The sequence below is a fragment of the Diceros bicornis genome, chromosome 8, assembly GCF_020826845.1.
Source record: "Diceros bicornis minor isolate mBicDic1 chromosome 8, mDicBic1.mat.cur, whole genome shotgun sequence".
Classification (NCBI taxonomy): Eukaryota; Metazoa; Chordata; class Mammalia; order Perissodactyla; family Rhinocerotidae; genus Diceros; species Diceros bicornis.
In genome coordinates, this window is record NC_080747.1 from 63,091,657 (window position 1) to 63,108,387 (window position 16,731).

General features: G+C 35.3%; 1 protein-coding gene across 4 annotated transcripts in view; it reads right to left on the bottom strand.

Annotated features, from left to right (window-relative positions):
- The window catches only part of CNOT6L (CCR4-NOT transcription complex subunit 6 like), a 100,478-nt gene that overhangs the window by 52,592 nt on the left and 31,155 nt on the right, over positions 1-16,731 (bottom strand). For 3 of the 4 annotated variants that reach the window (XM_058547323.1, XM_058547326.1, XM_058547325.1), the window contains exons 2-4: positions 5,640-5,761; positions 3,014-3,200; positions 1,617-1,702 (exon numbers count right to left, since the gene is read on the bottom strand). In XM_058547323.1, the coding sequence (XP_058403306.1) occupies positions 1,617-1,702; positions 3,014-3,200; positions 5,640-5,761 (395 nt within the window). Of the gene's footprint in view, positions 1-1,616; positions 1,703-3,013; positions 3,201-5,639; positions 5,762-16,731 lie in introns of those variants that run through there. The other variant, XM_058547327.1, reaches the window with a different exon arrangement.

The window sequence follows — 16,731 nt, forward strand, 5'->3', positions numbered from 1 at the left end:
ATAAAATCTTGCAGAGAACCTAAAAACACAAGACTTAGATCATTCATATAATTATCCAATTTACAAAGGGTTAATTGCATAAGGAAGCCTAATACCACATTTCTGTCATTTCAACCAATGTCAGCATTCTTTACATTCTTATTCAGGCTTCATTCTTAACGTTCCATGAAATGATATAAGCAAATGCAAACAGAACATGTTCACAAAGACTCAGTCTTTGAAGAAGGAAAATAAGATATATGAAAGTGTGTATTTTATAAGGCTTTGATTAATGTTCATTCTTCATGAACACCGAGTAAAATGTTTAACCAATACAGTAGATTTGTATTTAGTCCTCTGAATTCAAAATAAACCCTTCTTCCTATGCTATGCCGTAAGAGGAAATTATACAAATTTCAGTATTTATATGAATTGAGTACGACTTTCGTCTCAAACTGACTAAGATGAGATTGTCAGAGGAGCCTGCATTTTGGATTAATACATTTTATTTAGAATACAGGCAGACCTGGTTTTATCGCACTTCGCAGATATTGTGTTTTTTTACAAGACCCTCCACCAGCAAAAAGATTACAACTTGCTGAAGACTCAGAGGATGGCTAGCATTTTTTAGCAATCAAGTATTTTTAAATTAAGGTATGTACACTGTTTTTTAGACATAATGCTATTGTACACTTATTAAACTACAGTATAGTGTAAACATAACTTTTACGTGCACTGGGAAACCAAAATATTCATATGACTCACTTTATTGTGATATTCGCTTTATTGCAGTGGTCTGGAACTGAACTTGCAATATCTCCAATATGCCCATAATTATACTTATTTGGTATAGTTCATTTTTACTGTTATAATGTTTTCCCTCTTATGATCATATAATATGTCAATGCTATTTTATCTACTCTATCAAAATCTGACATGGGACGTTCTGGCTAAAGTTAAGGTTTATTCTATTAAATCACTCTTATAAAAAAAAAAAAAGGACAATGGGAAAAAACTACAGTGTTAATTTAAAATACCTCCTCTAAGGAATTTCAGAGTTTTATAGAAAATTAAGGTAAAATATAAAAAACAAAACACAAAAATCTCTTCATACAGTTTGTTAAAATGATGGCAGCAGGCCGGCCCCATGGCTTAGCGGTTAAGTGCGTGCGCTGTGCTACGGGCAGCCCAGGTTCAGATCCCGGGCACGCACCAACGCACTGCTTCTCTGGCCATGCTGAGGCTGCATCCCACATACAGCAACTAGAAGGATGTGCAACTATGACATACAACTATCTACTGGGGCTTTGGAGGAAAAAAAGGAGGAGGATTAGCAATAGATGTTAGCTCAGCACCGGTCTTCCTCAGCAAAAAAAAAAAAAGAGGAGGATGAGCATGGATATTAGCTCAGGGCTGATCTTGCTCACAAAAAAAAAAAAAAAAAATGATGGCAGCATGTTGAAATCCTGAAGTTCGATTTGATACTGAAGAATCACGTTTCTTTCGAGAGAAAACACAGTCACATTCTCAAAATTATACTAAAACCCGACCTATAATTGCAACCAAAATGGCCTTTAAAAGGCTCAAAACACTTCAATACTGAGTGTTAATGCTATCATTTTTTAAAAATCACTCACCTTTCAAACCTAGAGTTTGTAGCTGGAAGAGCCGACCAAGTTCATAAGGCAAAACCCGTAACAGATTGTTATTTAAAAGCAATTCCCTGTTAAAAAAAAATTGTTTTAGTTTAATGTAGCAAACTTTATTAATATTTACAATTGTTCTCTTGACATTCCCTCTAACATATCATGAGTGATGTTTACATTCAAGGCACATTTCTATACACTCATCCAAAAATGTTGTGAAATATTGAAGTACTACAAAATATGTGATCGCCACAATTGTTAACAGTGTTGCTATGATTTACTCATCCTGTAGCACAGATTATTAAAGCTGTAGGAATTGCATATCATTCTCAGGCTAAACTCACCCCGTTGTCTCTCTCACTAAAATGCCTATCAGATGCAAATCAGAGTGACAGATATTCTTAATATCCAAAGATAACAGATACTCTTGAACCTAGTCTAATTCATAGAAAAAATTAAATTTTTTAAAAAAATTTCAGGATTTAATAGCCAATTGCCTGTATCAATTTTTATAACTGATCACAACTATAATCTCATCAAGATACCATATGATGAACAACCACTAACAGAGAACATAAACATTAAAAATTAAGCATAGGATAGTATAGATAATACAACAGCATAGATACAATCTGAGTTTATGACAATGAAATTTGGGCAGACTATAGAAAAAATAAACAGCCCTCTTATTAGACAACTAAAATGTACTTTTAAAAAAAAAAGGAAACCAACAGAAACATACAGTAAGGGGATGGTGAGGAACAAGATTCTAAAACAATATAAATGTTTAATTTTAAACATATCATAGCAATTTTTTTAAATTACTACTCAGCAGATAAACAACATAGAACAGCAATCCTTGTTTCTACCGGAAAAATTTATACGAGGTCTTAAGATTCCACGAAATCTTCTCCTATGAAGAAATCCTTAAAGAATCCTGAGGGACTAGAAATAAATCCATTTATTATCAGGTTTTAAGGTTTCCTTAAGAAGTTGTAATATATAAGGATACCTTGCCTTATAAAATACAGATATGCCCCTAAAAGTTTTACTTATAAGCAAATCATATTTTCCCAATTATTTCTGATTAGTCTTATCATACACTTGAGCCTAAAGCGAAACTCAGTATTTTAGTCCCACCCCACCTCAAGTCTGTCAAAAGAAATTGGTAATACAAGCACACTTCTAGCCAGAAATCTCCAGATTTAAAGAATGGAAAAGAAATGTTCAATGGAGGCCAACTCAAGCACTGCGCCTAGACAGGTTATATCATTTAATCTTCAAACACATATGGAAATCCTACTGTAAGATGAGTAACATCTCATAATTTTCTTACTTCGTAAATTTATAATTTTGTACAGTAAGTCATATCTATAATATTTCCTCACCTGAGAGACACCATGTTTCCTAGTTCTGCTGGTAAACTTCTGAGTTTATTGGATGACAGATCCAGGTAAACCAGATTATGAAGCTTGGCAATATCAGGTGGAATGCGACTAAGGTAATTGTCATTTAGGTGCAGCGCTGTCAAGTGTGTCAATGACCAAAGTGATGTACTTAAGCTCCGCACTCTACCTAAAAGGCAAAATACCGAAGCATTAAACTCTAAGCCCAAGACAAAAGCTGAACTACAAGGACTAAAAAGTGGAGAAGAGCCTGCAAATATATGCAGATATTGTATCTTTGACTTTTTAATTTTGTATTTAACACCATTTGATTGCTCCCAAATACATCTGGCCGTTCTTTAACTTCATGCCACTTTTGCCTGACAATCTTTCTTTCTCACAGACCTTCCATGTATTAAATGAGATGTGGCATAATGAGGAGACCTTTGGAGTCAGGGTGATCATACAGTCTCAAGGAGAAAGCGCAGGGCTGAATTGAGCTTTTGCGGGAGAACAGTCCTGAATTTTTTTTTAAGTCATAGTCCTAATAAAAGTATTTCTCACATACTCCATGAAAATTAATAGTGCAAGGTTTATCCATATCTAGGGCCTGGATTAGTCCACAAACTTTTAAAAAGACAAGAGTAATTACTATGATTTAGAACCAACCTTAGATTAGCCACCAGGAAAACCATTTTACCCCCAACCAACCATTTCCCTGGCTTTCTGATGTTACAATTATAGATTAACAATTGTGGTGTAAGATTTTTGCATTAAGTGCATACTCAAGGAAACAGTCACACATTAAAGCTTTATCAACCACTCAGCATCTGACAGCTATGGTGGAACATGTACTAGAAAAAGTCAGAAGACCCGGTTCAGAGTCCTAACTTTTACCATTTATTAGCTATATAAGCCTGGGCAAATCACCCAGCCTCAGCTTCTATAAAATGTGATATTATCTTAATAAGCAATTTATATGAAGACCATTTTATAAACTTTACAAAAGTAAAATAGTATTTTTATTATATATCACTTTCCAAACAAAAGATTTTGATTAAAAGAGCAGTGGAAGGTAGAGAGGGCACAAAATCTCAAAGGGGAAATGTTACTTTTCATATAGCTATTAAGCAGCAAACTCAAACTTAGATCTTCTGTCCAGGGTTCTTTCCACCACAGTGTTCTTTCATGCTGTCTGTAATCAGTCTTAAAGTGCCCACTAGGATTTTGCATTTTAACAGGAAACAAAGTTTTCAAGTAAAGAGAGGCTCTGGTAAAAGAGAAACTTATTTCAGTTTTACCCAGGGTTTAACTGAGTGGTTCTCAACTAGGAGCAATTTTGCTCACCAAGGGACTCGGGCAACCTGGAGCCATTTTTGGTTGTCAAAACCAGAAGAGTGCTACTAGCATCTAGCGGGTGGAGGCCAGGGATGCTGCTAAACATCCTATAGTGCACACAACAGCCCCCAAGCACACAGAATTGTCTGGCCCTAAGTGTCAGCGGTACCAAGTTGAGAAACCCCGAGTTAACCGAATAGGATTTGCTCATATTCATTCTTTCAATTACCAATCACCTATCCACCCAGTTACCTTTTAGCTAAACGTATAGGTAATTCTTGCTATTGACACTATAATGTGGGTTTAACTCTTCCAAATGAAAGCCTACTGGGGAAAAAACTATGTTCTATATATAATCTGTATTGTATCAATTCATAGAAGAAAAACATACTTGTATTCTATTTTAAATAAACTTTTAACTTTGTAATAATTTTAGATTTACAGAAAAGTTACCAAGATAATACGAGTTCCTGTATACCCCTCATCCAGTTTCCCCTAATATTAGCAACTTATATTATCACGGCACATTTGTCAAAACTAGGAAACCAACACTGGTACATTACTACTAACTAATTTACAGACTTTATTTGGATTTCACCAGTTTTTACACCTTTTGGTGGAAGATTCAATTCAAGATACCATTTTGCATTTAGTCATCATTGTCTCCTTAGTCTCCTCTGGTCTGTGACACTTTCTCAGTCTTTCCTTGTTTTTCATGACCTTGACAATTTTGAGGATTACTAGCTAGGTATTTTGTAGAACGTCCTTCAGTTTGAGTTTGTCTGATGTTTTTCTCACTATTAGACTGGAGTTATGAGTTTTTAGGAATCATCTTCTATTTTAACAAATCCTAAACATGTAAGATCATGTAAGACAGTTATTACTTATTTGTGGAATAAACAAATAGCTTCTAGGTTTCCCACTCTGCCAACAACGGGATGATAGGAGGGTGGCAAATAATTCAATGTGCAAAAATGATTACGCTGCAATAGTCAAAACAAAATCTATTATATCAAAGAACGTGGTTTTACTTAGAAACTGAACTCCCAACATCCTCAATCCCAGATGCCAACTCTGGCTTGAGGTAACAATCTCAAAAGAAATGATAGAAATAAAGATATTTAATCACAGGTAAAACAGAAAAATTAAACACTAGTACCTCAGCATCTTATATTTCCTCAATTAGTTCATCTAAGTAAAAAAGTACAACAAAGAAATAACTATAACAATACTCAACGCTTGTTCATTATTGCTACTATATCCTAAATTAAATGTTTCAGATTCCACTCACCCGAGATTTCTAATTCGGCCCAGTGAGATTTTTTCCCATTGGCTACCTCCTCTGCTGACATGATGGTATAAATTCTGCGAGGATCTGGAGGATCATATTTTTCCTTTGGCATCCCTATTAGTCTGTAGAAAAAAAAAAATGATGATGAACAATTATTACAGTCTCATAGAAAAAGAATGGGACGGTAAATTTTCTTTTTCTCTTCCCTTGCCAGGCTACTAAGTAATTTTATGTTACAAATTCTCACTAGAAGGAAAACACATCTGCAGTACACTAGGCTCTTGCAGGAACTCAGCAACAGACGCCTAAGGGAAAATGCAAACAAGCAATGACACTGGCCTTCACAGTGAAGATATGGTTGCTTCTCGAACATTCAATTCTACCCCTTCCCCTTCATTGAGCTGCCTTGCTTTCCAAGATAGACTGACCCTACAGCAGTTTTCTGAAAGGACTCTGACTAGTCTAAGAGAATTAAGGTAATTCTATCGTCCTTGCCTCAGTGATATTCAGGTATCCCATATCTAAGACAATCAGCACATGAGATTCCCCTTGTCACAAAGATTAGTTCAGAAGTATCTAATAATCACGAGGCTTAAGACTCATTCTGCGTTTATGGGAGGAGCAGGCTTCTCTCTCCCGCCAGTCATAAATGAAGAAGAATATAGCCTAGATTGTTGTTGGCAGCCATCCAACAACTATAAGGCGAGCCATCCATAGAAGTCAGAGTCTAGAAAATAGAGAAACAAAGCCAGAGTCACCAAACCATGCTTGTAGCACTCCCAAACACTGGGCTTTTGGGATACAGAAGCCAATATATTTCGCTTTTTTCTTCAACTAGTCTGAGTTGTGTTTTCTGTTACTTGCAATCCAAAGCATTCTAATTAGGATGATGATATATCTTGGTTTGCATGGGCCCATCTTGGTTCATATCTGTTGTTCTTAGCTAATTATTAATATCATTCCTTTTCATTCTCAAAAGTGTCTAATTTGGATGATGAGTTATATGGTCATCCTAATTGAAACTAATATTATACAGTCTTCTTCATGTAACTGCCAAAATAATCACTGAACAATCATCAGTGATGACCAACTAGACATAAAACTCCTCAAGTGTACAATGTATGAAGCAGATGACAAATGGCCTTAAGAGTAACCATTCAAGAAGTCCAGTATAAGAATTACTGTTTGGTAACTGGCAGAAAATAAAATCCAGTTCAGACCTAACAAGAACAGCAAATGACAAAGTCCTAAACCTAATTAAACTCCTGCATGTGATCAGTAAATTGCCTCGTAGTATTTATAGTTGATTCTTTGCTCATATTTTTACATATAAACATATATATACATACACACACACACCCTACCCCACCCCAAAACCAAGTGTCTAAATCTGGGAGTGTTTCTAATTAGAGTTCAGAACTTACAACTCAATGGAAGAATTACTTTCAGGTGGTCTGAAATTTGTTACATATAGACAATAAAGAAAAATTAGAGGTATTCGATCATGTATCAAGAAATCAAAGCTAGTTTATAAGAGGACAATCAAAAATTCCCATACCATAATTTGCCCTCATATTTCTGAAGATAAAATAGTCATTCCCTCCCCCTTACTAAATGGGGTAAAGAGAAAGTTTTCCAGATTCGTTCATCTGCTAACAGTAATTAGCTTCCAAGTTTCCAGGTTAAGCCCTTCTGCTTTCACCTTATCATAGAATGTGGGGGATACCAAACCATATTTTATTTCCCATAAATGTTCCAGATCTCCACACAGCACAAACAATATGATCATTTTCCACAGGGGAAAAACTTGATTTCTACCACATTCAGCCTACATAAAATACTTCTGAAAATAAAATGCTAAGCCAATAAAATGCTTAGCTTTCTGAATTTCTACTGTGCATCATAAGGCACATGTGTCTCTATGGGTACTTCTGCATACTAACATAAGATTCTACAAAAACACAAAATTAAGTAAAGACAAATCAAACAGATCCAGATTCCAAGACATGCTACAAATCTATTATACACAATGAGGATGGGTAAAAAAAACAAAGACTACGAAATTTGCAAAAACATGTTTCATTAATTGTAGACTATTTTTATAAAACAGAGCATAGGATTAGAGGTTAACTTAATTTTGCAGTTTTAATCATGGCTCTCACTCGCTGGTATGTTAAGAAATAACTCGACTGTGAGTTATTTCTGTGTGGAGGCATATCCTTTTTATATCTCTATACAGTTCCTACACATAGTAGGCACTTAACACGTATCTGCGGAATGATCATATGCTTTATAATCCTAAAATCTACCACTGCCCTCCCATCCTTCCCATCACATAGCCAATTAATAGTCAACGTTTTCTAAAAATTAATCTCAAGAAATAGTAATTAATCCATACGTTCAATTTCCTAAACATTTTAAAAATCTAGACAGATTAATAATTGCCATCTCTTCTGGCCCTCTAGTTCTAATCTTAAAATAGCTACTACACAAAATTATACTTTCTTTTTTGCTAATTTTTCACAAGTTTCCATCTTTGTAAGTCCATTAAAATTTACGAAATCTCTTCCTGCAAAACAGATCCATAAAATGTTTACCAATGTCTATAATATGTAAAAACCAAAGTATTATTTTTTTTTTTTTTTGGTAAGGAAGATTGGTCCTGAGCTAACATCTATTGCCAATCTTCCTCTTTTTGCTTGAGGAAGATTGTCCCTGAGCTAACATCTGTGCCAATCTTCTTCTGTTTTGTATGTGGGACGCTGCCACAGTATGGCATGACGAGCACCATGTAGGTCTGCATCCGGGGTTCTGAACCTGCGAACCCTAGACCACCAAAGCAGAGTGTGCGAACTTCACTACACCACCGGGGCCGGCCCCGAAACCAAAGTATTATTAATACTGTCATATTAGGGGTCAGAGGTCTCTTTTAGATTTGATTAGGAAGCCAATAAAAATACAAGTGACTTAATTTTTCAAAATGAATCTAGATTTGGATAATCTGACTGAAACTAACACATTTTTCATTTGAGTTAACTAAGTAATTTAGTAGAGTCTACAGTTCTGGTGATCACCACTGTCCCAAACATCAAATTTTCAAATGTTCTACTAAAAACACAGAGAACTCAAATTTAGTAAATTGGTATTATTGAATCTTCCTATTCAGCTTTATTCTCCCTCTCAGTTCCTCGGCATCAGCTTTCCCTTGGAGACATACCAGAAACACCTATTTAAAATACAAAATAACAATTCAAATGTAATTTAAATTTCTAAATGTGACACTGATAATGTGGTTTCTAATAGACTCACATATAGGTCATTCCAATGCTTAAATACTGAACAACGGACACTTTTTATCCAAGAAACAGAAATGTTTTACTTTGGAAAGCCTAACAGCTAATTCTTTTTCCTATCTTCTTTTTCATATTGATGAAAGAGGTGGGTTTTTGAATTGGTTTTTCCAAGAGTTTCTAATTTCTACAACATCTTACATCAATTCCCAAAGGATCCTCCCTTTACAGCAACCTAATTTATACTGGGGATCCTGATCACAAGGTAACAAAGTAAACTTCAGTAACAAAGTAAACAAAAAGGCCCTTCACAACACAACCTCTTTAACTTCCCAGTCTTCAATTCCATTTAGACACTATGAAAAATACTCCACATAGTTCCCCAAATACTAGCTACATAAGCTTCTTTGAACCTGCCATCACTCTCCATTCCTTGGACCAAACCATATCACCTATGCAGCCCTCTCAGACTCGAATGCAAAATTTCAGAGAGTAACCATCAGTCCTGGACAAAACATCTGATTACCTCCTACTTCTTAGTTCCTACATAAACTATCCTGAAAGTAAAGAAGTTTTACTCTCCATCACTGAAGGCTGATTAATCACTACCACGTAGTGAAGATTTTCATTAGTTTATTTCTCAGACAGTTTCAGGTAAACTTATAAAATACTGACTTCATGGAAAATATATTCCAATTTTTTTTTTAATTTTAAAAAATTTACAAGCAATATCATACCTAACACTAGGGCTACTTTGCCCTAGAAAAATTTATATTGGAGTTTCCAAAATTGTAAATAAAATACAAGACACCTACATAACATGCTGTTTCAATGAACAGCATATTACAAAATATGTACGAAATACACCCAAATATACTATTGCTAAGTAATCCCAAATCTCAGGTTTCCTGGGGCTAGGAAAATAATGTAGCATAACTTCCCCCCACACACATACTAAAAGAAAAAAAAAATCTCAGCCAAATCAGAGCAAACTGTTAAAGGCTAGAACTAAACTTCTGTTAATATTGGTCATCTGGAGCAGCTTTAAAAAAACAGCAGGCTCCACAGTGCACATAAAGATGTAAGTCCTTATGGTGTTCAACAACAGCTTCCCTCTCGCCTCCCTGTCTAAGGTCATTTTTATCTCAGTCTATAGTTCAGCACGATTATTATTTCATTTAGAATTCAGACTAAGCAAGAGAGAATGCTACAACCACCAAAGAGTGCTTCATAATGAATCAGAGACGTCTAACTCAATGAATCCAACACTAAAATACAAATCATTAGACATGCACTTATTTCCATAGAAATATTAAGTGATCCTCTCGACAATAGTTTGGAAAGCAATCTTAGGCAGAGATGCAGATGCTGGCAGAGTTCCCAAAGGTGGAAGAAGACAAAACTAAGCTTATATTAGTATTTCTTTTTTTAATTTTTATTTATTTTTTTCCCCCAAAGCCCCAGTAGATAGCTGCATGTCATAGCTGCACATTCTTCCAGTTGCTGTACGTGGGACATGGCCTCAGCATGGCCAGAGAAGCAGTGCGTCGGTGCGCACCCGGGATCTAAACCCGGGCCGCCAGCATCGGAGCGTGCGCACTTAACAGCTAAGCCACGGGGCCGGCCCCTACATTAGTATTTCTGCTTACATTTTAGAGCAAGATGTTAATTATTTATTATATTTTACACATTCTCAGATAAATCTCTCTTAAACTGGCATTTATTCCCAAAGGTTATAGAACACATTATATATTATTTATTGTGTATACCCACCTTGACTAACATCCAGCCTTCCCATCTGGTCTTAACCATTAAGACCATTTTCCTTTCTGATAAAATGTCTAAGTTTACCTTCTTTAAAGAAGCAAAATAACCCTTGAGCTGCAGCATTTCTGAAGTTTCTATTTCTTCAGCACTATGTATTCTTAACTATACACAACTGTTAATCATTACAACTGTAATATAGAATTTATACCTTCCCTGAATGGGCTCACCAGCTGATACTAAAAAACAGCACCTTGCAAATCACACTGCTTACAGTAGGATTATATTGATAAAAATAATGATTGATGACAATCACAAGAGCTTAGAAGACACCCTGAGACAAATAATTTCATTAGCCTTCCCACTCCACTTCTATACCAAGGGCCTCTGGATGGCATTTGTCTTCAATGACATATTCAGCTAAAGTCCACAGATGATGATAATGCAAACATTCAAAATGAATCTCATTCAAAGTTTTCATGATATCTCCCGCTCTGCCACCTTCTAAACAAACAAAACAGAACCTATGTTTTATGACGGTAAAGTCACGCATCATTATGAAAAAAATAACCTTCAGACTTTTGGAATTTCCTGTTTTGACCAGTTTAAGATTTATTCAACAAATATTTCTTGCAGGCCTACTATTATTTGTTGCAGGCCTACTATTATTATGTATTATACCAAGCACCAGAACTTCAGCAGTGATGAACAACATCCTCACCCTCATGTAGCTTTACACCATTTTCATGGCACTACTTGAAAAATAAAGTTATAGAATATTTTACTTTCAAATAATTCTATAAAGAATTTGGCATTTCTCCTTGTTACTGTTTTTCCCCCCTCATCAGGTGGTTGCATTGCTCCCTATTGTCACTATTCGGAAATGAGCACAACAACTAAAGGAAATGAGTACAACTACTAAAGGAAAAGTTAAATAGCAGCGGCAATAACACAAAACCTAAGTAAATACTGAAATGAAAAATGGAGACCTAGGATTATAAAGCTACAAATCACTTCAAAATTCCAAAATAAAGCTACTATTAGAAGGGCCGGCCCCCGTTGCTTAGCGGTTAAGTGCGCGCGCTCTGCTGCCAGCGGCCCAGGTTCAGATCCCGGGCGCGTACCGACGCACTGCTTCTCCGGCCATGCTGAGGCCACGTCCCACATACAGCAACTAGAAGGACGTGCAACTCTGACATACAACTATCTACTGGGGCTTGGGGGGGGGATTTAAAAAAATTAAAAAAAAAAACAAAAAATGAAACTTATCTAATAGTAGCTTTATTTCACTAGCAATCAATTTGGACAAGAAAGCTTAGGGTTCTTCTTCTATCATTCCAAATTAGGTCTTAGTCTCTATCTAACAACCACTATGTTTTAAAATGCCTCCTACATGTAATGCCTTCCACTTATCTAAAGATATTGAATACAACTTAATTATCCTACAGAAAATGGGAGGTAATTAGACTAAAATTTTCAACATCAATTTTTCCTGGACTATGATTTCCTCTCCCTACCCCTATCTTTCCACTGTTTTGGTGTAGCCCATATTTTATATTTCCTCTGAGATATACATTGTCACCTCTTTAAATTGATGTCAAATTCCTATTCATCCTTCTTGGCTTAAGTCATCTTTCATCTCCTCTTCAGAATATTTTCCATATGAAACTCAACAAGCTAATTCTAAAATTTTTAAGGAAGGATCTAGAATAGCCAAACACTTTTGAAAAAGAAATAGAAACTAGGATGCACCTACTACTGAAGTCAAGGCTTACTATGAAGCTACGGTAATCCAGACAGTTTGGTACTGATAAAAGGACAGACATATATAGTTCAAAGGAATAGAACTGGGAAACTAGAAATAGACCCATACATATACGGTCAGTAGATTTTCCACAAACCTAATTCAACAGAGAAAGGATAGACACTTCAACAAATGGTGCTGGAACAACTGGACATCCATAAGCAAAAATAAATAAATAAGCATTCATCCATACCTTGCACAATTAAAAAAAAAAACTTAGAAGGATCATAAACTTAAATATAAAACCAAAAACTATAAAGAGGCCGGCCCAGTGGCACAGTGGTTAAGTTTGCGCACTCCACTCCAGTGGCCCAGGGCTTGTGGGTTCAGATCCCAGGCGCAGACCTAGACACCGCTCATCAAGCTATGCTGTGGCGGCATCCCACATACAAACAGAAGAAGACTGGCACAGATGTTAGCTCAGCAACAATCATGCTCAAGCAAAAAGAGGAAGGTTGGCAACAGATGCTAGCTCAGGGCCAATCTTCCTCACGAAAAAAAGAAGCATCTATAAAACTTATAGAAGAAAACATAAGAGAAAAATCTTGTGACCTTGGATTAGGCAAACATTTCTGAGACAAAACACAAAAAACACGATCCATAAAAGAAAAATATTGATAAAATGGATTTCATGAAAATTTAAAACTTTTGCTCTTTGAAAGATGAATAAAAAGACATGCTTAGAATTGAGAATAAATATTTTCAAAACACATATCTGAAAAAGCACTTCAGAATATATAAAGAACTCTCAAAACAAGATCATAAGAAAAATAATCTAATAAAAAAAATTAGCAAAAGAGTTCAACAGATACTTCAGCAAAGAAGATACACAGATAGAAACTAAGCACATGAAAAGATGCCCAAGAAACAGGTATTAGGGAAATGGAACCATAATGAAATATCACTACAGACCTATTAGAATGATGAAATTAAAAACTTAGAATATGTAGGGCTGAGAAGGATGCGGCATACACACACCACCCCCCACATCGTGTGTGTATGTTTATATGCATATATAACACACACACACACACACCCTCATATTCTGCTGGTAGGAAAGCAAAATGGTACCACCACTTTGGAAAACAGCTTGGTAGTTTCTCATAAAGTTAAACATACACTTATACAACCCAGCAATCCCATCCTTAGGAATTTACCGAAGCAAAATAAAAACTTATGTTCACACAAAAACCTATACATAAATGTTTGCAGCAACTTTATTCATCATCACCCCAAACTGGAAATAATCCAATGTCTTCAACTGATGATTACATAAACTGTGGTACAGCCATACATTAAAATACTACTCAGCAATAAAAAGGATTGAACTACTGATACATACAACATGGATAAATGTCAAATTCATTATGGTAAATTAAAGACGCCATACTCAAAAGACTAGATACAATGTACCTCAATAAAGAATATATATGACAAGCCCATAGTGAACATCATACTCAATGGTGAAAAGCTGAAAGCTTTTCCACTATAATAGAAACAAGACAAGGATGCCCACTCTTGCCACTTTATTTAACAAAGTACTGAAAGTCCTAGCCCGACCAATTAGGCAAGAAAAACAAAAGGTATCCAAATCATAAAGAAGTAAAACTGTCTCTGTTTGCAAGTGACATAATATTATATATAGAAAACCCTAAAGACTCTACCAAAAATTGTTAGAATAAACAAATTTAGTAAAGTTGCAGGATACAAAATAAATATACAAAAATCTGTTGCGATTCTATACATTAATAATGAACTATGAGAAACAGAAGTTAAGAAAACAATCCCACTTACAACTGCATCAAAAAGCATAAAATACCTAGGAATAAATTTAACCAAAGAGGTGAAAGACCTGTACACTGTAAACTGTAAGACACTGATGAAAGAAATTGAAGAAGACACAAATAAATGTAAAGTCATTCCATGCTCACAGACTGGAAAAACTGATATTGTTAAAATGTCCATACTACCCAAAGCAATCTACAGATTCAATGCAATCCTTATCAAAATTCCAATGGCATTTTTCACAGAAATAAAATAAACAATCCTAAAATTTGTATGGAACCACAAAAGACCCTGAATAACGAAAGCAATCTTGAGAAAGAAGAACAAAGCTTGAGGCATCACACTTCCTGATTTTAAATTATATTACAAAGCTATAGCAATCAAAACAGCATGGTATTGGCACAAAAACAGACATAAATCAGTGGAACAGAATAGAGAGCCCAGAAATAAACCCACGCATAAATGATCGTTTAATTTATGACAAAGGGGCCAAGAATATACAATAAGAAAAGAATAGTCTCTTCAATAACTGGTGTCGGGAAAACTGGACAGCCACATGCAAAAGAATGAAACTGGACCCTATATTACACCATACACAAAAATCAACTCAAAATGGATTAAAGACTGGAATGTAATACCTGAAATCATAAAACTCCCGGAAGAAAACATCGGGGTAAGCTCCTTGGCACTGGTCTCAGCAATGATTTTTTTGGATTTGACACCAAAAGCAACGGCAACAAAAGCAAAAATAAACAAGTGGGATTATATCAAACTAAAAAGCTTCTGCACAGCAAAGGAAATCATCGATGAAATGAAAAGGCAACCTAAAGAATGGGAGAAAATATTTGCAAGCCATATATCTGATAAGGAGTTAATATCCAAAATATATAAAGAACTCATATAACTCAACAGAAAAACCAAACAATCCAATTAAAACATGGGCAAAGGATCTGAATACACATTTTTCCAAAGACATACAGATGGCCCACAGGCACAGGAAAAGATGTTCAACATCACTAATCAGGGAAATGCAAATCAAAACCACAATGAAAATTCACCTCACACCTGTCAAAATGGCTGCTATCAAAAAGACAAGAGATAACAAGTGTTGGCAAGGATGTGGAGAAAAGGGAACCCTTATGCACCGTTGGTGAGAGTGTAAATTGATGCAGCCACTATAGAAAATAGTATGGAGGTTCCTCAAAAAATTAAGAATAGAACTACCATATGATCCAGCAATTCCACTTCTGGGTATTTATCTTAACAAAACAAAATCACTATCTCGAAAAGATATCTGCACCCCCATGTTCACTGCAGCAATATTTACAATAGCCAAGACATGGAAACAATCTGTGTCTATCAAGAGACGAATGAATAAAGAAAATGTGGTATACACACACACACACAAAGGAATATTATTCAGCCACAAAAAAAGAAGGCAACTCTGTCACTTACAACATCATAGACGAAGCTTAAAGACATTGTGCTAAGTGAAATAAGTCAGACAGAGAAAGACAAATACTGTATGATCTTACTTATATGTAGAATCTAAAAAAACTCAAACTCATAGATACAGAGAACAGACTGGTGGTTGTCTGAAGCAGAGGGTGGAGAGTGGGCGAAATGGGTGAAGGGGGTCAAAAGGTACAAACTTCCAGTGATAAGATAAATAAGCCCTGGGGATGTAATGTACAACATGGTGACTACAGTTAACAATACTGTACTGTATATTTGAAAGTTACTAAGAGACTAGCCTAAAAGTTCTCATTACAAGAAAAAAAATTTGTAACTATGTGAGGTGATGGATGTTAACTAGACTCACTGTGGTAATCATTTCACAATATATACACATATCAAATCATTCATTATGCTGTACACCTAAAACTAATACAATGTTATATGTCACATATCTCATTTTTTTAAAAAAGGCTATATACCGTATGAATCCATATATTGAAATTCCAGAATAATCAAAACTATGGGGACAGAAAACCGGTTACGTAGTTGCCAGTGGCTAGGGGTAGAGGGAAGGATAAACTATAAAGGGGCTGAAGGAAATTTTCTGTGATGATGTGAACTAGACATACTGGTTAATCTATAATTATTCACAATATTATCATCAGAAATACACTGAGGAAATAAAATAATTTAAGCCTTCCTATTTCTTGGTAAAGCAGAACAATTTGGGGAAAAATTACTTTACCATCCAAAAAACCACTTGAGAGTAAAAAGGAAAATAAACAGAATGTATGATTTCCCTATTTCTATCTTCACCTCAGGCGTTTTTAAATATGTTAGCCTAAAAACAGTATTAATTGACTTGAGGAAGTAAAATCACAAAAGTTAAATCCATAGCATTTTGCAGACTCTTAGTAACTTAACGTCAAAAAGTCACAAGTCAACTTTATTATTGACTAATACATGCTATGTGACCCAGGCCATTTGAAAA